The sequence below is a fragment of the Ictalurus furcatus genome, chromosome 5 (genome assembly GCF_023375685.1).
Source record: "Ictalurus furcatus strain D&B chromosome 5, Billie_1.0, whole genome shotgun sequence".
NCBI classification, from domain to species: Eukaryota; Metazoa; Chordata; class Actinopteri; order Siluriformes; family Ictaluridae; genus Ictalurus; species Ictalurus furcatus.
This window is the reverse complement of record NC_071259.1, coordinates 15,666,105-15,689,719: the sequence shown is the minus strand read 5'-3', so window position 1 is coordinate 15,689,719 and position 23,615 is coordinate 15,666,105. Positions and strand designations below refer to the sequence as shown.

General features: G+C 38.9%; 1 protein-coding gene and 1 long non-coding RNA gene across 3 annotated transcripts in view; one reads left to right on the top strand and one right to left on the bottom strand.

Moving 5' to 3' along the window:
• The window catches only part of upb1 (ureidopropionase, beta), a 114,243-nt gene extending 95,691 nt beyond the window's left edge, over positions 1 to 18,552 (bottom strand). Inside the window, exon 1 of the mRNA XM_053624864.1 lies at positions 18,340 to 18,552. Within this exon, the coding sequence (XP_053480839.1) occupies positions 18,340 to 18,443 (104 nt within the window). The 5' untranslated portion in view covers positions 18,444 to 18,552. The remainder of the gene's footprint in view (positions 1 to 18,339) is intronic.
• A 36-nt stretch (positions 18,553 to 18,588) lies between these two features.
• Positions 18,589 to 23,263, top strand: LOC128607735 (uncharacterized). 2 transcript variants are annotated; one of them, XR_008385957.1, is made up of 3 exons: positions 18,589 to 19,006; positions 19,104 to 19,191; positions 21,642 to 23,263. It is a non-coding gene; the product is annotated as an uncharacterized LOC128607735 (long non-coding RNA). The 2 variants fall into 2 exon arrangements; XR_008385958.1 differs by having other exon boundaries at positions 18,631 to 19,006; positions 19,124 to 19,191.
• Positions 23,264 to 23,615: the final 352 nt, after the last annotated feature.

The following is a 23,615-nucleotide window of genomic DNA, read 5'->3' as shown; positions in this document are numbered from 1 at the left end:
CTTGATGGATAATGCAGTGATACGTAATCAGGGGCGTGTGGCAGTTACTTTTTTGCAATTTCTCCTTCATTAGTCCAACCAAGCCTGTTTTTCCTCCACACATCGCAGGTGCACCATCTGTAGTTAGTCCCACCAACTTTTCCCACGGCAATTTATTTTTACTTATGGACTTCTCCACTGTATCAAAAATGTCCCGGCCCGTTGTGGTCCCATGCATGGCAGCTACATCCAAGAGCTCCTCAGTGACAGAGAGGTCTGGCTTCACGCCTCTAATAAAAATGGATAGATGCGCTGTATCCATGTTGTCTGTGCTTTCATCCACAGCTAATGAAAAAGCTAGACAGCTGCGTGTCTCTTCGGCCAGCTGTGTTGCTAAATTTCCCGCTAATTCCTTAACTCGGTCCGTGGTGGTGTTTCTTGACAAACTGACATTTTGAAAAGTCTGTATCTGGTCGGGACACACCTGCTCACACACCTTTAGCATGCACTGCTTCAAAAATGCACCCTCTGAAAAAGACTTTGAAACTCGGGCGATTTCTTCCGCCACAATAAAACTAGCTTTCTCTCCTGCATAATTTTTGGCTGTAGCTTTTGTGAGCACATTCTGCTGCCACTGCAGTTTGCCTTTTAATTCTGCTGCAATTCTTTGTTTTTCTTGGAGGCTAAATTTACCATACTTAGCTCCGTGTTTGGTGTCAAAATGCTGACGTAGATTGTACTCTTTCACGACTGACACCGCCTCATAACACACAAGACATACTGGTTTTTCACTTTGAAGTACAAACATGTATTCGTTCTCCCATCGTTCGTGAAACTGCCTTCCTTGTGCATCAATTTTTCTGTTCTTGGACATGTTGAGGTTAATTAGTGGAGATTTCTCAGTTTCAAATCGTCTTGACATGACTTTGTTGCAGATGTAGTATATGTGGCCCTCAGTATGATTTTTTTCGGAAAGGCCTACACTACCCATAATCCTCGACCACCGACGATTTTTGTCACGCCCCTAGGCATCTGATACTGACACAAAAGGGACCCTTCCATGTCTGTATGAAATGCTCTTGGTTCTCAATTGACTCCAATGTAAACCCGTCCGCGGCGATAAGAGACCCTTAGAGCAGAGGCTACAGCCGTCCATTCACTCCAATAATAACCTGATCACGGCAATATATGATGCTATCAGACACCTAGGGGCTTGACAAATCGTCGGTATTTTATGAGTTGGGAATGAGAACAGCAAAAACGTATGTTAAGACAATCATGCACCTATCACGTTCTCGCGGGCCAGATAAAATGACGTGGTGGGCCACATTTGGCCCGGGGGCTTGAGTTTGACACATGTGCTCAATAGGGTTTAGGTCTGGAGACATGCTTGGCCAGTCCATCACCTTCACCCTCAGCTTCTTTAGCAAGGTAAAAGTCGTTATCATGCTGGAATACTGCCCTGCAACCCTGCCAACCCTGGAATACTGCCCTGCAAATGCAAAAATAGGCCATCTAGTGGTTATACTATGTATATACATTTTAGTCATTTCTTTCTTTCAATCTAATCTCCCTATTTTTAATTTACACCTACTTCTTGATTTGAAAAAATAGAAAACAATGTGTTTATTTCTAATATATGTTATGTATTATTTTATATAGTAATAAATGTTGTACAATTTATTGCTTAGAAAATATGAGACACCCTTTTTGTCATTATTTTAATCCCTTTCCATCGTAACACCATTTAAGATATCCAATATCCGTTCACAATTTAGCATCTTCAGTGTATTGACATCATGTTGATAAAGTTTGGTGTGAATCATATAAACCCCCTAGGAGGGGTAGTTAAAAATTCAGAACCTGATTTTAAAAAAAACAAACAAACAAACAAAAAAACACATTCAAACCAAAATACAGTGGCGGAAATAAGCATTGGACGCTTCAACATTTGTTTTCAGTAAATATATTTCCAATGAGGTTATTCACATGAAATTTTCACCAGACATCAGTATTAACTCAAGAAATCTGGAAATATAAAGAATTCACAGCATTAATGTCTATTACACAGAACTTTATTTATAAAGTGGAATGACACATAAAAAAGCATTGAACACACTAATAAAAAGCACGCAAGGTAAGGCAAGGAACCAGCTGAAATCCATAAGTAATTATACCCTCTATCTGTGCAAATTAATATCAGCTGGGTTAATAAATTGATGGTCTATAAAAAGGCTTTTCATTACCAAGGTGTCACACAAGAAACATCTCATGATGGGAGAGCTCTTTTACCCAAGACCTTCGTAGCCTTATTGTTGCAAAATATATTGATGAAATCAGAAGTGGAAGCAACATCACTCCGTCATCAACCGGCCACGCACAGGAGCTCCTCGCAAGGTTTCTGACCAGGAAGTCAGAAGAATAGTCAGAAGAGTAGCCCAAGAGCCAAGGACCACTCAGAAAGAGCTCCAGGAACATTTGGAGGCAGCAGGTGCCATCGTCACAGAGAAAACAATAGGCACTGCACTCCACTGCTCATTCCACAAGACTCCATTACTAAAGAAAAGGCATGTCGAAGCTCGTTTAAAGCTCATTTGGACAAGCCTATGAAATACTGGAAGAGTGTAGTCTAGTCAGACGAGAGCAAAATTGAACTACACACCATGTTTGGAGAAGAAATGGCATTGCACATCACCCTAAAAACACTATACCAACAGTGAAGTTTGGAGGTGGACGCATCATGGTGTGGGGCTGTTTTTCATCGCATGGTACTGGCAGACTTCATATAATTGAAGGAACGATGAATGGAGCCCTTTACTAGGAGATTCTTGAGAAGAATCTGCTGCCATCCACCAGGATGATGAAGATGAGACGTGGGTGGTCCTTCCATCAGGACAACGATCCAAAGCATACAGCAAAGGAACCTCTCAATTGGTTTCAGAGAAAGAAAATCAAGGTGTTAGAATGGCCCAGTCAATCACCTGACTTGGATCCAATTGAACAAGATTTAAAGACAATATGTTTAGAAGAATGGGTCAAAATCACACCTGAATACTGCGGCCCATTAATTTCTTCATACAGGAAGCGTCTTGAAGCAGTCATTACAAACAAAGGCTTCACCACGAAGTATTAAATAAATTTCAGTTAGCTTGTTCAATACTTTTTACACAATACTTGTGTCATTCCCCTTTATTACACATAACTTTATTTATGGACTTTATTGTTGTGAATTCTTTATATTTGCGGATATCTTGAGTTAATGCTGATGTCTGGTGAAAATTTCATGTAATAACCTTATTGGAAATATATTTACTGAAAAATGCATCCAATACTTATTTCCCCCACTGTAGCTGACTTCCTGTTGGTCGGAGCTAATGACTGTAAATTAACAAGTTGTCCGGCATGATGAGAACAATATATGTACCTAGTTTGGTGAGACTAGGTAAAACTGACCCCACAACTTTACTCAAAAGGGGGCGCTAGAGAGCCCCTCCTCCATGCCCATGTCTTAGCTTTTGCCTACTCCTAATGGCTGACATGCTGACTTTCAAAAAGACTTTCAAAGACTTTCAAAATATCAAAAATCCTTTAACAATTTTAGATCAGCCATGTGTTGACATTATTCTGACCAAGTTCAAAGCGATTCGGGTAAATATGAGAAGACTATTTAAAAGCCTGTTTTAAGTGACACACTTCCTGCTGCCTGTTGCTGGCACTATGACCATGTCTCATGTAGACTCTCAGTAGTCACATCCATGTGATCAGCCCCGTGACCAAACATAATTCTCATACTTGATCTAAAATCACTCATTGCATGCAGAAGATATGAGACACTTCCTGTTTTGCTTTTGTGCCATAAATGTATAGCCTCGCCATGGTGAAACCACTCGAGATATCAAAAATCCCTTCAGAGTTTAGCATCTTCAATGGCTTGGCATAATTTAGTCCATGTTTTGTGACAATCACATGAGTCACCTAGGAGGAGGATTTAAAAGCCTGCAATTTTCAAAAAATCCACAATAAATCCAAAATGGCCAACTTCCTGTTGGGCGGAGCTAATGACTGTAACTTTGAAAGTTGTCCGGCATGATGAGAACAATATATGTACTGAATTTGGTGACTGTAGGTAAAACTAACCCCCACACTTTTGTCAAAAGGTGGCACTACTCATGGAGCTCCTTCTCCATGCCTGATTCTAAAGCTTTGCCAGTGTCTAACAGCCGACAATTCTGATGTGTGTGTCGAGTTTCATGTAATTTGAAGCATGCTAAGAGCCTCAAAAGCACCCAAGAAGATTATTAAAGTTTGATGCATTGCCATGGCAACAGTATTTAAGATATCATGAATACTTTCACAGGTCTGCATCTGCCTTGTTTTGACATTATTCTGAAGAAGTTTGAAGCAAATCGGGTAAAAATAAGAGGGTGAGTTCAAAGTATTTTGAAAAATTACACACTTCCTGCTGCCAGTTGGTGGCACTATGATTTTGACTCACAATAGTTGCATCCATGTGATCGGCCTCCTTCAATGAACATACAGCCGAAGTTTCATCCAAATCAGTCAATGTATGCAAAAGTTAACACACTTACTGTTTCCCTTTTCTCCCCATAAATTAGTTTCAACACCACAGCCAAACCATTCAAGATACCAAAAATCTGCTCACAATTTAGCATCCTCAATGTCTTGACTTCATGCTGACCGAGTTTGGTGGTGAGTAGATGAATTCCCTAGGAGGAGTATATCATATTCCAGAGCATGCATTTTTGAAACAACCCTAAATAGCCAACTTCCTTTTGGGCGGAGCTAATGGCATACTGCGCGGAAGTTGTTTGGCACGATGAGATCTGTATGTCTACCGAGTTTCATACATATCCATGCTAGTATGTATCTAAGATTTCAGATTGTGTTCAAAGGGGCACTGTAGAGCCCCCCCTGCCAGGCATGTGTACCAGCTTTGGCCCGGTCCTAATGGCCGTGGATTCCGACCTGTGTGTAAATTGTCGGGGCCCCAACAGCCCCCGAAACCTTGAAGAAAATAAAAATAAAAATAAATAATAAAGTCCTAAGGAAAACAATAGGGCCTTCACCCTAATAATAAAAAACCTAGCAGATCTAATAGGTCCTCACACCATCGGTGCTCGGGCCCTAATAATAATGGTGAAAAAACATTCCAAAAACAATAGGCCTTTAGCACCTATTGCACCTCCGGTGCTCGGGCCCTAATACACAGAACAGATCCAGTAGGGCCTCACACCACCATTGCTCAAGCCCTGACAAGTTTGACAGACATTTGACGAACAGAAATGGAATGATGAGTACCTGAACAAAAAGGGGGGGGGGGGGGATACTACATCTTATCCTCATGGACTGCACCAGATTTGTCAGTTCTTGCTGTGAGATGTTACTTCACTCTTACACCAAGGCATTTGCAAGTTCTCAATCACATCTTAAGGACTGTTCCACAGGTGCATGTGCAATAATTGTTTATGGTTCATTGAATAAGCATGAAAAACATTGTTTAAACTCTTTCCAATAAAGTTCTGTAAAACCTTATTTGGATTTAACAAAATTATCTTTAAAACACAGTCTCCTGAAAAGGGGACGTTTCTTTTTTTTGCTGAGTCAGGACATCAGCCCTGTCTAACTGGCAGAGGAGGAAGTGTCTCACTTATTTATCATGATAATCTAGGCGTCACACAAAAACCTAGTCATAAGCTCAGCACCTTTGAAGTTCTTCATACTAGTATAACACATGTAGCCACAAAAAATAAGTCCAGCAAGTCAATTATCTCAGATCATTATCTCATCTCATTTAAATTGCGTATTGATCATAATATATGCACCTTGTCATGCTACTGCATCAAACGTGCATTCACGTTAGGTATTGCACAGAGTTTTATCAATAACCTCACAGAGATATGATTGAATAACCGTCTGATCCCAAAAGAACTTGATCAGGCGATTGAATGCGTAGAGTCAACATTCAACTACACGCTAGATAAGTTAGCTCCACTTAAAATAAAAATATTTAGAGAGAAAAAGCTAGTACCCTGGTCACACACGATCACACACGCACCTTAAAACAGACCACTCAAAAATTAGAACGTACATGGCGTCAAACCAAACTGGTAGTATTACAAACAGCATAGAAGGAGAGCATCCTAAACTACAGAAAATCTCAGTGCTGCAAGTGCTTCAATACTGTAGCAAAATTCACTAGGAATAAAACCACCACAGAAACTTGCACACAGTCATTATATAGCAGCGATGATTTCATTAATTTAATATCTTTTTTATATTTTCATATATAAGTAATATATAGAAATAATTTAAAACCAGACAGACTTACAACTAACCCTGTATATAATTGTCATGAATCTGCGGGAACTAGCTCGGGACTATGATTCCCAGCAGCCACTGCACCCCACTGCATCACTGTCACATGACATTCGGCACCTGATTCACATTGATGTCACATTATGTGACAAATGAAAGGAATGCAGTGCAAACTGTGACTACATATACATATATATATATATATATATATATATATATATATATATATATATATATATATATATATATATATACACACACATACATATACACACACACACACACACACACACACACACACACAGTATCTCACAAAAGTGAGTACACCCCTCACATTTTTGTAAATATTTGATTATATCTTTTCATGTGACAACATTGAAGAAATGACACTTTGCTACAATGTAAAATAGTGAGTGTACAGCTTGTGTAACAGTGTAAATTTGCTGTCCCCTCAAAATAACTCAACACACAGCCATTAATGTCTAAACCGCTGGCAACAAAAGTGAGTACACCCCTAAGTAAAAATGTCCAAATTGGGCCCAAAGTGTCTATTTTGTGTGGCCACCATTAATTTTCCAGCACTGCCTTAACCCTCTTGGGCATGGAGTTCACCAGAGCTTCACAGGTTGCCACTGGAGTCCTCTTCCACTCCTCCATGACGACATCATGGAGCTGGTGGATGTTAGAGACCTTGTGCTCCTCCACCTTCCGTTTGAGGATGTCCCACAGATGCTCAATAGGGTTTAGTCCATCACCTTCACCCTCAGCTTCTTTAGCAAGGCAGTGGTCGTCTTGGAGGTGTGTTTGGGGTCGTTATCAAGCTGGAATACTGCCCTGTGGCCCAGTCTCCGAAGGGAGGGGATCATGCTCTGCTTCAGTATGTCACAGTACATGTTGGCATTCATGGTTCCCTCAATGAACTGTAGCTCCCCAGTGCTGCCAGCACTCATGCAGCCCCAGACCATGACACTCCCACCACCATGCTTGACTTTAGGCAAGATACACTTGTCTTTGTACTCCTCACCTGGTTGCCGCCACACACGCTTGACACCATCTGAACCAAATAAGTTTATCTTGGTCTCATCAGACCACAGGACTTGGTTCCAGTAATCCATGTCCTTAGTCTGCTTGTCTTCAGCAAACTGTTTGCGGGCTTTCTTGTGCATCATCTTTAGAAGAGGCTTCCTTCTGGGACGACAGCCATGCAGACCAATTTGATGCAGTGTGCGGCGTATGGTCTGAGCACTGACAGGCTGACCCCCCACCCCTTCAACCTCTGCAGCAATGCTGGCAGCACTCATACGTCTATTTCCCAAAGACAACCTCTGGATATGACACTGAGCACGTGACCACTCAACTTCTTTGGTCGACCATGGCAAGGCCTGTTCTGAGTGGAACCTGCCCTGTTAAACCGCTGTATGGTCTTGGCCACCGTGCTGCAGCTCAGTGTCGGGGTCTTGGCAATCTTCTTATAGCCTACGCCATCTTTATGTAAAGCAACAATTCTTTTTTTCAGATCCTCAGAGAGTTCTTTGCCATGAGGTGCCATTTTGAACTTCCAGTGACCAGTATGAGGGAGTGTGAGAGCGATGACACAAAATTTAACACACCTGCTCCCCATTCACACCTGAGACCTTGTAACACTAACAAGTCACATGACACCGGGAAGGGAAAATGGCTAATTGGGCCCAATTTGGACATTTTCACTTAGGGGTGTACTCACTTTTGTTGCCAGCGGTTTAGACATTAATGGCTGTGTGTTGAGTTATTTTGAGGGGACAGCAAGTTTACACTGTTACACAAGCTGTACACTCACTACTTTACATTGTAGCACAGTGTCATTTCTTCAGCGTTGTCGCATTGAAAAGATATAATCAAATAATTACAAAAATGTGAGGGGTGTACTCACTTTTGTGAGATACTGTATATATATATATATATATATATATATATATATATATATATATATATATATATATTTCAGTGCTCGTTATGTTGCTTATATATAGTTTCATGTGTGTTTTTTAGTTCTGGTACATTGTCATGTGTTCATAGTGTGTTTTGTTTTGACTATGATTAAACCTTAAATCTGCACTTGAATCAGTCTTCGCCTCCCTTTGTACTGTACAAAGACTCCCAGTCTTTGTACAGTACAAAGACTGTACCCTGGCAGGTACAGTCTTTGCTGTACCTGCCAATAATAGTACAGCAATATTAGATCAACGATTAGAATGTTTCTCTCCACTTAGAGACACTGAACTAATTTCATTAATTTCTTCATCAAAAACATCAGCAGCGAAGATTTCATGGATTTTTTCATTGGTAAAGTTGAAAATATTAGATGTGAAATTCAGGCTATTAAATTAAAACCCTGTAGATGATAATGTAGCAATATCAGATCAATGATTAGAATGTTTTACTCCCCTTAGAGAGACCGAACTAGCTACATTAATCTCTTCAGCGAAATCATCAACTTGCATACTAGATCCTTTACCTACATGTTTCTTTAAACAGATTTGTTCTGGAGTAATTGAACCCCTTCTAAATATAATCAATTCTTCCCTTAGCACTGGCTATGTACCTACATCATTTAAATTAGCAGTTATCAAACCCCTGATTAAAAAACCTGACCTCGACCCCTGTCAGTTGTCCAGCTAGAGGCCAATATCAAATCTCCCCTTTGATCTCCAAGGTCTCAGAAAAGGTTGTAGCACAGCAGCTATGCTTGTACCTACATAGGAATAATATTCGTGAAATGTATCAGTCAGGATTTAGACCTCATCATAGCACAGAGACAGCACAGGTTAAAGTGGTAAATGACCTACTACTGGCCTCTGATCAGGGTTGTGTCTCCTTACTTTTGTTGCTTGACCTTAGTGCAGCTTTTGATACCACTGATCATACTATTCTCCTTGGTAGACTAGAAAACGTTGTTGGCATTAAGGGAATGGTCCTCTCCTGGCTCAGGTCTTATTTGACTGATAGCTATCAGTTTGTAGATGTAAATGGTGACTTCTCTATGCATTCTGAGGTAAACTTTAGTGTTCTGCAAGGTTCTGTTTTAGGCCCACTGCTCTTTTCTTTGTATATGCTACCTCTGGGTCAAATTATTCGTAAACAATTAGCTTCCATTGTTATGCTGATGACACAGCTGTATGTTTCAGCAAAGCAAGATTACAGACACCAGCTTAATAAAGTTGAGGAATGTGTAAAGGACATTAGACACTGGATGCTTATTAACTTCCTCTTACTTAATTCTGACAAGACAGAAGTACTTATACTAGAACAACATATAGCTAGAAGTAAGCTTTCTGATTACATAGTAACTCTGGATGGACTTTCCATTTCGTCATGTGCAGCAGTAAAAGAACTTGGTGTGATTATTGACTCATTTGACGCTCATGTAGATAATATTACTAGGATAGCCTTCATTCACCTCAGAAATATTGCTAAGATAAGAAATATAATGTCACTACAAGATGCAGAAAAAAATAGTTCATGCCAAACCCAAACCCAATAGGATTTTCACATCGCAAAAAATAAGCTCTGTGATCAACAAAAGTTTACAATACTAACACGTTTTGTCCATCAAGATCATTTTCACAAATAAACACAACTTTTATGAAGTTTGAAGCCTAAATAAGCAGCTAACCGTAAGCTATAAACGAACTACACCACAGTTGCTCGACTTCAATGTCACCATCACAGAGCTTCTGACAACTTTTCCAAACTTGATTTAAAACATTTTCCATAATACTTATAATAATATTCCATAATATTATGGAATTTCCATAATTCCATAATTCCAAATACAGATTTACTCTGTGGATGAATCTTCATCCACATTTTCTTTGTGGGGGAATTGTTCACAGCATACCTAAACCAGTTTATCTGCAAAGTTTTTTTTTCCTGTTTGGCGTGATGACGTTTAATGTCCCCGACAACCTCTGTAGTGCCATTTAGCAACATGTTAGTGTCATGATTTCCCCTCGCACAAGCACTGGAGCACGCAGGGTGCTCTTTTAGCGACATTGATTTTGTTTACTTTCTACATGTGCATTTGTTATGATTTCGGTCCTGTCTCTGCCCCTGTATTGATATTGGTTGTTCCCTTATGTGTCATCATTAGTTTCAGCTATTTTGTGTTCACCCCTAATTATGTTTGTCATTTAAACCCCTCGTGTCTCTTTGTTCAACGCAAAGTATTGCGTGAGTTTTCCATGTACCAAGCGTTTGTTCATAGTTTCACAGCTCATAGTTTAGATCCTGTTCTCGACCTCGTTGTTTGATTCTTGTTTAGCCTTGTTTATGCCCATTTGCCGATCGCCTGAACTTTTGCTTGTTTTTGACCACGCTATTGTCTCACATTTTAGATTTGGCTGCCTCTCTTCAATAACGTTCTTATCTTCATTTGCATCTGTCCTAAACCCTCATCATGTGACAGTTACCAACCGCCTTTTTCAATACATGTAAAAGCTTTAAAAAAAAAAAAAATTAGTGGAGTTTTACTGGCGTATTTAATGTCATAACATAAAACGTGAAAATATTTTGAGCTTGTGTTCACCACAGACCTTATTTCAGGGTTTTAACCAAAATCCCATTCAAAAAACCCATTGACTTTGGGATGGAACAGTAAGGGCTAAAATGCTAACTCCTTTCCGGGTTTTGGCATACAAAATGACATCATCCCTGTGCCACTCTATGGTGATTGGCTGTAAGTTTAGGAAGTGCTTGATTTGATATGCAGCGGAGTTTTCTATGAGCAGAGGATGAACTTTAAATGTCAATATCACAGTCGATCAAGTTCATGTAATCGTGGGCAGTCAAAATCGTAATCACGATCAATATTCGATTAATTGTGCAGCCCTAACAGGATCTGCTAGTAAGTCTTGCAACTGTTGGTGTCAATGTGCATGCATCTACAATCAGAAAGAGATTGCAAAAATTTGACCTGCATGGGAGGCATGCCAGGAAAAAGCTTTTGCAAGACTACAGTATGCCAATGAGCATATAGGCAAAGACCAGGCCTTTTGGAATAATGTGCTCTGGACAGACGAATCAAAGATAGAGTTGTTTGGCCACAATCATAGTGAACATGTTTGGCACAGACCAAAGACAGCTTTTCAGGAGAAGCACCTCATACCAACTGTGAAGCACGTTGTTATGGTTTGGGGTTGCTTCACAGACTCAGGAATTGGACAGCTTGCATCCATTGATTCAACTATGAATTCTGCATCATATCAAAGAGTGCTTGAAGATAATGTGAGGATATCTGTTCCAAAGTTGAAGTTGAACCCAAAGTGGATATTTAAACATGATAATGATCCTAAGCACATTAACAAATCCACTAAGGAATGTAGGGTTAAGGATTGGCAAGTCGTTTTAAGTCTTTATTTTGTTCATATATTAAAAAAGTTGCTTTGCAAACAATAAAAACAAGGCATGTAAAAAAAAAAAAAAAGTAAACCCACAACATCCTGCGTCTACTCGTCACCTCCTCGACCTGCTTCCCTTCGTGTTATTACAAACGAAAATTTTTATGGCACAATCCAGCACAAATGGAGCACATACGATTGAGATTATTTTGCCAACGTTTTGCGTTTGGGTGGGGGCCAACTTCAGATGTTAGTATTTCAATTTTAATCCCTTTACTGGTAAAAAATAAATAAATAAATAATAATAATAATAATAATAATAATAATAATAATAATAATAATAATAATTGGCGTACTACATCTATTGTGTGAGCTAGCGTTTGGAAGGATTGAGACCTGTCAGCCAATAAGACACGAGTATTTCCACGTATTTTCCTGTAAACCCTGTCTGATTGGTCTCGCCTTGGTTCACTGAAGATAAAATACAACACTGTTCACCCATTGAAGATACAAAATTTTACAGCACTGCAGTCTTCTTTGACTGACGTTCAGTGGTGTAGTGATAAACTGCTCCAAGTGGAGAATTATTTGGGGCTAAAGAAGCCCTGAATGCCCAGGCAAGGTTACACCCCTGGCTGTCACTTAACTTCTCTTTGTCTAATGTAAGCTACAACATACTACTTGTGAGCGTCACCATCAGGGTGTCATTCGTTATATGTTCGCTACACTGGGATTTTGCTCGATTGCAACAAGAAATGAGTGTTTCATTATTATTAATTTTATTTATTTATTTATTGCTTTAAACCTGCTAAGATCCTAAACTAAGCTACACTACGGTAAGCTAAGCTAATTGGCTATTGCCACAATGGCACTGTTTCTGCTAGTGAGCTGGGGGTGGCTAGGGATGACGTGCGCTCTACTGTCTTCACTCCCATTGGTAGTCGCTGCACCAAGTCACTCCAGATTTGCATGAAGTTAAACTTTTCTCAACTTTCTAAGTCGCTGGACACCGACATCCGCTCATCAATGGTTGCTTATGTCGCCGGAAGTCGCCAGCTCTAATAGAAAAATTAACAGTCTCCGGTCGCATTGTCGCTGGGAGTCGCTGTATGTTTGAATGTACCTTCAGTTTATTAAGCTAGTTACCTAGGCTAAGCAATGTTGGATGGTAGCTAGCTAGCTGGCTAATTAATTAGGTGTCACACAGTTCACAGTTGCACAGTTAAGGGAAGTAAAATATAGCAGCTGACACGTAAAACCTATAGTGTTTGTTCATGCCACACAGCTACAATCATTAATTGTTGTAAATAAAACTAATGCTGTGTCCTGTATAACGCCCGGTTCACACCGCACACGACACAGAAGCAGTGCGCAATTTGAGGTGCGAGTGACGCATGTGCTTTCACACCAGCAGCGTTTCACATGCAGAAACTGCAGCGTGCTTTGCAGGAAGGTTCTCGGGTTCCATAGTTAATTTCCTTGATAACCAAACCAAAAAATATATAACAGTTATTGTGAGTGGGCCGTTGAGGAGTTTTGTTAACTTGATCGTTTTCTGTTTTGGCAACCTATCAATTTTATTCAGGCACGGACTGGCCATTGGGAAGTTCAGAAATTTTCCCGGTGGACCGGACGTGTGAGGGCAGGTCCGTTTTTCCTAACCCCAGCATTGTATATCCTATATACAGATATTCAATAGGTCATCTTGCAGCGACAGTTTCATCATTTTACATATAAGCTTAACACAAACAATACAAATAGACAGATTGTGTTTGTTATTTTTGTTTTTATTAATGATTCAGTGATCGAGAAACATGTTGTGTCAGACAGCAAATTCCCAGGCTACTATTTTACTGCTGTACCTCCAATCCAAAAATAACACTATTCTCATTCATGATTAGTGTATATTAAATGTAAAACACACTACTCTACAAATATATGCTTTTTCTGTGCAATATATACTTTTTGTGTCAACTCATCTTCATTTAAGTCTTTCAACCGTGTACTGGCACTTTAATTCAGCGCAGCAAAAAATAGACTCTACGCCAAAACTCCCGCTTCACTGCTGCTCACGTGCAGCTCCTGCACCGCACCGCTGCACTGCTGCAGCATCCGGTGTAAAACCATTCATTCGTTAACACGTAGGCCAAAAAAACTTCTGCGCTGCTGCAGCATGTGGTGTGAAACAGTGGCAGCTGCGAAGTGCACAGAGACTTCAACACGGAGCCCTGACTTAAATGGAGCGCAGCATAACATTAATCAGTGAAGCTCATTTTTGTAAATGAGCATTTTTTGTTTTTACTACAGTGTGCGCAAGAGTTAATGGTTTCTGACCAATAAGAAGCCCTGCCTGCCTGCTGCTGACCATGAGAGCAGTTAGTGTGAATAACGGGAAAGAAAATGGGAGAGAATAAGGGAGATCTGCTTTTATTAAATAATCTGTCTGTTTTGTATATATTTAAACTAAAGTATCCGCTTAAGTCAATAGCAAAATCACTTCATATTGCAATGCTGCAGTTGAAATATGATCAGTGTATTTGTCTTGTTTTTCAGTATAAATCTATAAACATCTTTAAAAATGAATAAATTGATCTGAGAACCAAACTGCAGAGGATTAAGTGTATTTGATTTTTCATTGAGATGATTTCTGACAATATACACAAAACAAGTCTTAATATCCAGTACATGTTTGCTGTTCATGTTAATTTATATTTTAAAGAAGATTTAGGGTTTTTTTTTTTTTTGGTGTTGCGTGTAACATCACACCACTAGACACGGCCGTAAGCAAACTTTTAAAAAAGTTTTAAAGCAAAATTTTAAAGGCCTAGATAGTAAATTTATTTATTTATTTATTTATTTATTCATTCATCTAATTCTGATTGTTTAATCTAATGTACATGTAACTTATTTTGCCTTTTTTATTTATTTGTTAAATTTGCAGATGACTGTGGTGGAAGAAGTGAACCTGTTTTTTCAAGGGGAGAAGTTGATAAGAAGTTGAAAAATTGATCTGTTTTTATAGTTACAATTTTATTTTTTAATGATCATGCTCTTGTAAATTTTTATCTATGAAAAGGTTTTCATGTTTTTGTGTTTTTTAATTAAATGATAATTACCATTTTGAATGACCAGAGATTCATGGCTTGTTATTTCATGTAAACAATGGATCAACAAAAACATGGATTGTGTGCTGATTTATTTATTTATATAGACTGATTTGTTTGATGACAGTTGAGGTTAAGAGAACATTAGGGTAATGTTGTATGTTTTATTTCTGTAAAGAAAACTTTTGTGTCTATCCAAAAGCAAACCTTTTGTTTGTTTTTGAGTTGTGATTGAGCTTCCTAATAATGTGACAACGAAACAATATTATACTGACGAGACATCGTGAAATCCTAAACGTGTGATCTATGGCGTCACGTCAGCCTATGCCGTGGTCACACTAGGTTTGTTAAAGGGAACCCCGACTACGAAGACTTGTATGGCTTATTAGATTAACGCTGACATCTGCCATTTTAATTCTGCTATACATAAACATTCTAGAGGTCAGTGTTTTTTTTTATTTTTATAATAAAAATCCTTGCACTCGTGGGTCGCCATTGCTGCTTACGTCGCAATGCATTCTGGGTAGTGACGTCTTGATTCTCCAGCCACCCTACAGAGATATAAACATGTCTTCAGCCTTTTCAATTTGAACCCGTGCTTTTTTAAAGTAATTAACATTTTTCATGTGTTTCTAACAACGTAATAGTTTAGTAGGAGAGGGTAATTACTGTGTGTTAAGGCCTACAAGTCTTCATAGTCTGGGTTCCTTTTAAGCATACCTATTTGTGTCGGACGCTTCAGCGAATATTGGCGGGAACAGGATATGACATCATCCATCAAAACTTTCTCTGCTTCACACAAGTTTTTTTAATAATCATTCAAAACTGTGTTGTAAAGTGCAGGATAGCTCGATACCGCTAAAATTAGCGCTTCCATTTTTGAATTTTTGAAATTTTTTTAACTAAAAAGGTCACGAAGTGAAGCCTGGAAAACTTAATCTTGCAAAGCCTAGGAAAGACCACTCTATTCCGACCAACTATAGGCCTATAGCTTTAACAAAGTAACGGAAAGAATGGTTGTCTCTCGAGTATTATTTTATTTGGAAACCAGAAATTTAATACATCCCTATCAAAGTGGGTTCAGAAAGGGACACAGTATGCTAGATGCAGTTGTATGTTTGGAGAATGAAATAAGGAAAGCTCAAGTAAGTAAAGAAGTGGTAATAGGAGTATTTTTGGACATTGAGAAAGCATATGACATGGTATGGAAGAAAGGACTTGTAATTAAATTTGACCGAATGGGCACTAAGGGGTGATCATATAATTGGGTTACGGATTTCCTGCAAGAATGAACAATACAAGTGAGGGTAGGTACTGAATACTCAGATATCTACCAAATAGACAATGGAACCCCACAAGGTAGTGTTTGTAGCCCCATACTTAATAATATATAATATTATAATAAATGATACTTTTTGGGAAATTGAATCAGGAATAGGAAAATCACTATATGGGGATGACGGAGCTCTACGGAAAAGAGGGAGAAATCTGCAGTATATAAGGGGAAAAAATGCAGGAGGCAATAGACGTAGTTGAAAACTGGGGCTAATCAATGGGGAGTTCGGCTTTCAGTAGCAAAAACCCAGGTAATATGCTTTTCAAAAAAGAAGAAAATTCCTGAAGTTAAATTAAAGTTATATAAACAAACATTAGAGCAAGTATCACAAATTAGGTATCTGGAAGTGTGGATGGACTCCAAATTAACATTCGGGTCACATTCAGAAGCTAGTTGATAAATGTAAGAAAGGAATCAATGTGTTGAGGTGCTTGGCAGGAGTAGATTATAGGCAGGAGTAGATTATTATATTATTAAAAATAATATACTGTGCATTAATTAGGTCAGCAATTGATTATGGCAGAATAATATATGGCACAGCATTGACCTCACTGCTTATTAAGATAGAGGTGATTCAAAACCAAGCCCTTAGAATATATTGTGGAGCTTTTAGATCCTCTCCTATGACAGCTTTGCATGTAGAAATGGGGTTAAGCCATTAGATATTCGTGAATTACAGCTAAAAATGGTATATTGGACAGGTATTAAAGGTCATGGTGCAAATCATCTGGTTAAAAAAATATTGGAGAGCTGCTGGGAATATGAGCAGACATATCTGAATAGCTTTGGCTGGACAGTAGACAAGCAGACTCAACAAACAGGTATCAGTAATATCAATATTAGCCCCACAGTGGCTCTGCCAATCTCTCCACCTTGGCTCTTCTCTATGCCAACTGTAGATCTGCAAATATTTAAATGAATAAATGGAAAACAGAAATATACTCCAAAGGAGACAATAGTACAGCAGTACGTAGTGAATACTGTCAATAACTACAATTTTACACAGATGGTTCTAAAGACCCAACAACCATGTGAACAGCAGCCGCTATGTATATTCCTCACTTTAAATATAAATCTGCAAAAAGAACTGCTAATAATATGTCAGTATTATCAGAGGGAAATGAGGAGGTGGACAGGACAGTTAAACAGGCTATCAAGCATACAAACATTGACATACACATACCATTGAGTAAATCGGAAATGAAAGATTTAATTAAAAAGTAGCTGTCAGAAAGATGTAGCAAGAGAGATGGGATAAAGGATGACATTTATATAATATACATAAACAAGTTGGTCATGTAAGAACTGCTTATGGTAATAGAAGGGATGATACAGTTATATCACAGTTGAAAATTGGACACTCTACTTAATAAATCACTCCACATGATAGGTAAACATGAATCTGGTCAGTGTAATCATTGCAGACTTCCAGAAACCATAGAGCATGTGCTGATTCATTGTAGGGCATATGAAATGATTCCAGTTAAAAGAGGAATTAATATCTGCTGGCATTAGTTCTCTGACATTACAAAATGTGCTAAACAGTTCTTATAAAAGTTACAAAGTTCTTATACATTTCTTGAAAATAACAAAGTTAGATAATAGAATATAGGTTTTGGGTTTTTTCCCCCTCCTTGATATCAACGCCTCACACTCCATCCCAGTAGGTGGCGGAAAATGCACCATAAGTTGGTTTGCCAACCGCCATAAAACATCAAAAGAAGTCGATTACGCAGGTCAGAGTTCACCATATTTGAACTTTCAACACGCAGTGAAGTAGCCTATGAAAATTCTACGCATGAGCGATGTGTTTGAATGGAAGTCAGTGGCGCCCTAAAGCCTCGAATGACCGCAGCTTAAATCTCAGGTTGTCTGGCCAAAGTCCATGCTCAATCATTTACACGTTATGCCCTGTTTTTAAACGCAAGTCTAAAATTTTAAACTGCCTTGAAAGCATTTAGTAATCTACGTTGACCTAGATTGTCTGTATTACAAAATATAATATAATATAAAATAATAGCTTTATTCATAGTAACATTTTAGGTCCAATAAATTATTAGACTATTAGACCTGACTTCTTTACTAAATTAGGATATATGCACTTCCATAAGGTAATCTACCTATTACCTTCTGGCAGTGCTTATTAAAAAAATGGTGCAGATTTTAGTCTAGTAACTATTCGTGAGATCAGCACTGGCTGTACACTTACCTCAGTTCTTTTCCGTATAAAATGCGTTTAATCTCTTTGAGTTCTGCATCTGGTATATGAGTTTCCAACGTCTTTTCCAGTGACTCAAATACATATTCTGACATTACTGCAGCTGTGAAGGCACTACTTAAAAACTCTCAGGTCTTCAAAGTCTCCTCGGGCAAAAGCTACACTCTCATAAACTACTGTTCTCAACTCGCTCTCCACCACTACCTCCCCCGTGGGCGGGGCCAGAGTGGGGCCCGTGTTCAGCTCGGACCAGCCCACTTTTTTCGTGGTGGAAGAACTCTGAAGTTCAGTTCAGATGAAGTGACAGTTCAGTTCTTACTATCTCGTTGTATTTATTACTGACATGTTTCAAGAAGAAAGATAAATAACAAATGACATACTGAGTATTGTTTTCTGCTACAAAAAGTACAACTGTAACATTAGGAAGAAAAAAAATATGTCAATAAGAAATACACTTTGGCAGCTTGCGACACGCATCTCGATGTTAACGGCCTGAGTACGCGCACTTTTTTTGTGTGTGTGTGTGTGTGTGTGTGTGTGTGTGAAAGCGAGGCAGAGAGAGAGAGTACGCGCGCTGAGCCAAGTGACGTGAGAAAACGGCATATCGAGTCATATCATGATTTTTAAACGTTTTAAACGTTAATTATGTTGTTTATTGGTAAGAGAATAGGTTAACATGCTTTAATGTTCAAAAAAAGCATTATTTGTCAAAAACTGTACATACGACATACAACTTCCGTTCTGACTCAATGCAGTGTATGGTTACTTCCACCAGCATAGTGGAACTATGGAGTTTACTGCCAGAAATATGTCTAGATGATGTACAGTGACTTGCAATTGAAGGTAAGCATTTTTGTATTGTCCAGCCCAGTTTATGTTAGCGGAGGAGTTAGGATAACTGTAGTTGTTAGCGTTCTCTTCTGTCAATAGAAAGTCTTTAAGTCCTTATTCTTGATTAATTTTCTGTAATACAGACCGCCAACTCTTGTTGCAATCGTGTTACCATACTACTGATGATAAAAGTCAGTAACGTATTACCTTAGCTTAACTTAGGATCTTAGTGGGTTTAACACAAAAAAGAAATGTATTAATTAAATCAATAATAATGAAACACTCACTTTTTGTTGCATTCGAGCAAAATCCCAGTGTATCTTGGGTGAAGTGTCCGGCTTGTCACTGCTCCGGCACCCGGAAATGCGCAGCACCAAGCCGGACACTTCACCCAGGAAACACGGAGGTCACAGCCGGAGATCTGCGGTCTGGCTCCCGGTTACCATTGAACATACATTGAATGACATATGGGATTAATTTTCCATCAGAAGTATTGTGGTCATGGATTAAAAAATAACAAGCGTGAATCAAACATTTAAAAACACATGTAAAAATATATTGTACAAAACTGAAAAATAAATGCAAAGGTATCAGAATAGCAAACAACATGGTCACGGATCGGAAAATAATAAGCGTGAATCAAAAATTTTAAAACGCATATACAATTATATTTCACAAAACTGAAACATGAATTCAAAGTTTTATGAATCGCACACAAAATCATGTTTTCCTTGGTTGTATTATTCTGTTATTTGTGTAAATCTGACATTTTCTGCTCATGTTTTCTTTTTTCTTTGAACGCTTATGCTGTTTTTCCCTTCACGCTTGTTTCCACATTCTCTGCTTGGTTTTCCAAATGTTGCAGTTCAAGTTTCATGTAAATCAGGGCAGGCTTTAGCGTCACCATTGGTCCACTACAGCTCCTCCTCTAGTCAGTCAGTTGAAGAGGGGAGTTGACGTCACTCCACTGCGACTCATAGCTGTTGTGTTCATAGACGTACATAGCCTTATATCCTGGACCACATGACTCCACATGCCGAAGCATCCTTGGGCAAGACACTGAACCCCATGTTGCTCCCAATGGCAAGCTAGTGCTACTATTATAGCTCTGCTACTATTGGTGTGAGTGTGTGTGTGTGAATGGGTGAATGACAAACAGTGTAAAGCACTTTGGAGCAGCTAAGGTTAAAAAAGCACTATATAAGTGCAGACTATTTACCATTTATTGAGTTGAAAAGGGCTCCAGTCGCTGTGGTGGTGTTTCCCATAGCTTTATTGTAAAAAAGGCTCCTGCCACCATGATGGTGTTCCATTGGCTTTATAGTAATAACTGCATTGTAAGTAGTATAATCCTACTTTCAAAGAATTTTGAAATAGGAGGATAAACCAAGTCCAAAGACACGCTCACTATTACTTTCTTTGTTTCTGATCCTCTTGCTGTCTGAGCATATTTTACCACCACGCTGCCCCTTCTGTTGCTTTTGCTGTGTGTTATCTTACTTGTGTGTTATTTGTTCTGTATGTAAATCATTAGACATGGGTGGAAGTGGTCAGTCTAAATCATTGATAGCTCTGAAACTGACAATTATTCAGGAAGTACAGCTGACTCCACTACCATCAGGCCCTCTAACTCTTGTAACTCTGATGCTGATGCTGAGTTAAATGTTGCTGCACCTTTTGTTCAGGTTGGTAATTGCTTGGTGCATGAGATGGCTAAGTGGGCTGCAAAAGAGGGCTCACCCTCTCCTCACATCCATGATGCCTAATCTAAAGTCTCAATTATCTCCTTTCAAAATCATAATGGGCAGACCATTTCCAACCTTGTGGACTAAAGCTAACCCTGGTGTTTCTTTTACAGGAGACCTAGACATGATTGTCAATGATTACACTCAAGCCTTAATTGAAAAATGTAACGATGTGGTTGTTCTGACTCTTTAAGTAGTTATTTAACTTGTTTTATTTTCATTGGTTGAAATGTGTCATGTGACTTAGGTTAGCGGTCATGGCCGCCATTTTAGTTTCACTACACACAGCAGTGATGCAGCAGCAGATTCATATTCTCTTATTTCATGCCAAAGAGGCCATCGTCTGTAAGTTTATTTAATATCAACTATGTTTAAAGGAGTATTTCCTGGAATTTAAAACATTTGGTGTACATTTAGCGAAGGAGGTTATAGTTACCTCTCTTTTTTATAATAACGTGGGCTGTGTTTTCTTTCTTAAAATTTTCCTTAATTTTATAGTACCTTGACCTTTGTACTTAATGTGTTTTTTGTGTGTATTGTAGTTTCACAAATTGACGTTGTGGAATTGAAGTTTCAAAGTAAAACACTGAAAAGGAATTTTTTCGGCTTCGACTTTCCTTCCGTCCTCAACCTGTTTAGCTATCTATCGAGGTGCATACTACTTGCAGCAGGGGCAGAATAGTGGTAATGTCTTTGCTTCTCTCCTTTTACCTGCAGAGAAACCTACTCCCCTTTCTCCCAGCTGATACTAGTGAAAAGACTCAACCCCAGGAAGGTTGGAGAAGCCGCCTTTGGACCTCCCACAACTGTAATAGCCCTCGCTCGCACAGCCGTACTCATTGACCCTCAACCCCGGTGGATTCACACCAGTAGACTGAAACGGTGCCTGACCAGAACCAGCTCATCTGAGAATGGAGAAAATTCATAATCAAGCAGCCCTTAGGGGGCCTCCTCTTGTCTCACCTAAGCACATACACATATAGATTTTCTTGTATTAGCCTTGAGAACACACACAAGTAACAAGCAACAACTCATGCCCTGTCTGATGGGAGCATGTGAGGGGTGGGAGCTGTTGTAGGCTCATGGATCCCTCATGGGCGTTCCTTGCTGTTCATGGGAAGAGTGTATGTAGGTCCAGTTGGGACCTAAGAAGGCATTGATAAGTTTACTGTGAACACTCTTCCCTCTCAATCCCTTGTTAACATTTTGTAAAGATTAAAGAATTAAATGTAAAGAATAAAATTGGCTGTGTTTGCTAGCAAGCAAGCTAAATCTACACTAGCAGCTGAGAGTAAAGAATGAAATTAGCCATGTTTGCTAGCAAGTGAGCAAATCGCTACATGTAAAGAATGAAATTAGCCATGTTTGGAAGCAAGTGAGATAACGCTAAATGTTTTGTGTGAACAATAAAATTAGCCATGTTCACTAGCAAGCTTGCTAACACTATGCTAGCTGCTGCATGTAAACAATGAAATTAGCCATGTTTGTGAGCTAAAGCTACACTAACCACTGCATGTAAAGAATAAAATTAGCTGTGTTCTATCTATCTATCTATCTATCTAATCAACTCTACAATGATTGGCACTCTGTCTTTCAGACTTTATTTCTAGGATTAGTAACCCTAACCCCAACTCTAGGCTTTCTAACCCTAACCCTTGCTTTCTCAAGCCAACATCAAAGTTTGTCATGACTAACTTTTCCTATCCAGTTATTATTATGATTTCTTCTGAGACCCAAATTTCTAAACACTACTTCTCCCAGAGCTTTCAAGCTACATGCACAAACTCAGCACAGACATTCTACCTGCTCTGACTGAAGTTGCTTTGACTTTTCTAAATGATGGGAATCACATAATCTCCATTACAGAAGCTCAAAGTGGACAAAATTCCCACATTGACTTGCATTACAAATTTCTGACTTTTATAACTTCCACCAGACTCAACACAGTCCTTCAGGCTGTTCAGACTGCTCATGCTGGTCATGAAAAATCCCCAAAACTCCCATTCAATTACACAGGTGGAATGTTCAAACTCCAACTGTCAAAACACACACACACACCTGCGTCCAAACAGCCTGAAGCCCCTCCTCTCTCCCTCTCACTCTGTCAATGTACCAGTAACAGATACTCTCACTTCATCCATCTATCTATATATCCATCTATCTATCTATATATCTGTCTATCTACAGTGGTGCTTGAAAGTTTGTGAACCCTTAAGAAATTTCTATATAGCTGCATAAATATGACCTGAAACATCATCAGATTTTCACACAAGTCCTAAAAGTAGAAAAAGAGAAACCAATTAAACAAATGAGACAAAAATATTATATTTGACCATTTATTTATTCAGGAAAATGATCCAATATTGCATATCTACAAGTGGCAAAAGTATGTGAACCTCTAGGATTAGCAGTTAATTTTAAGATGAAATTAGAGTCAGGTGTTGTTTAATCAGTGGGAGGACAATCAGGTGTGAGTGAGCTCCCTGTTTTATTTAAAGAACAGAGCGCTATCTGGGTCTGATCTTCATAACACATGTTTGTGGAAGTGTATCATAGCATAAACAAAGGAGTTGTTGATGATCATCAGGCTAGAAAAGGTTACAAAACCAACTCTAAAGCATTTTGACTCCACCAATCTACAGTCAGATAGACTGTGTATAAAAAAATCAAGGAAATTCAAGAACATTGAAT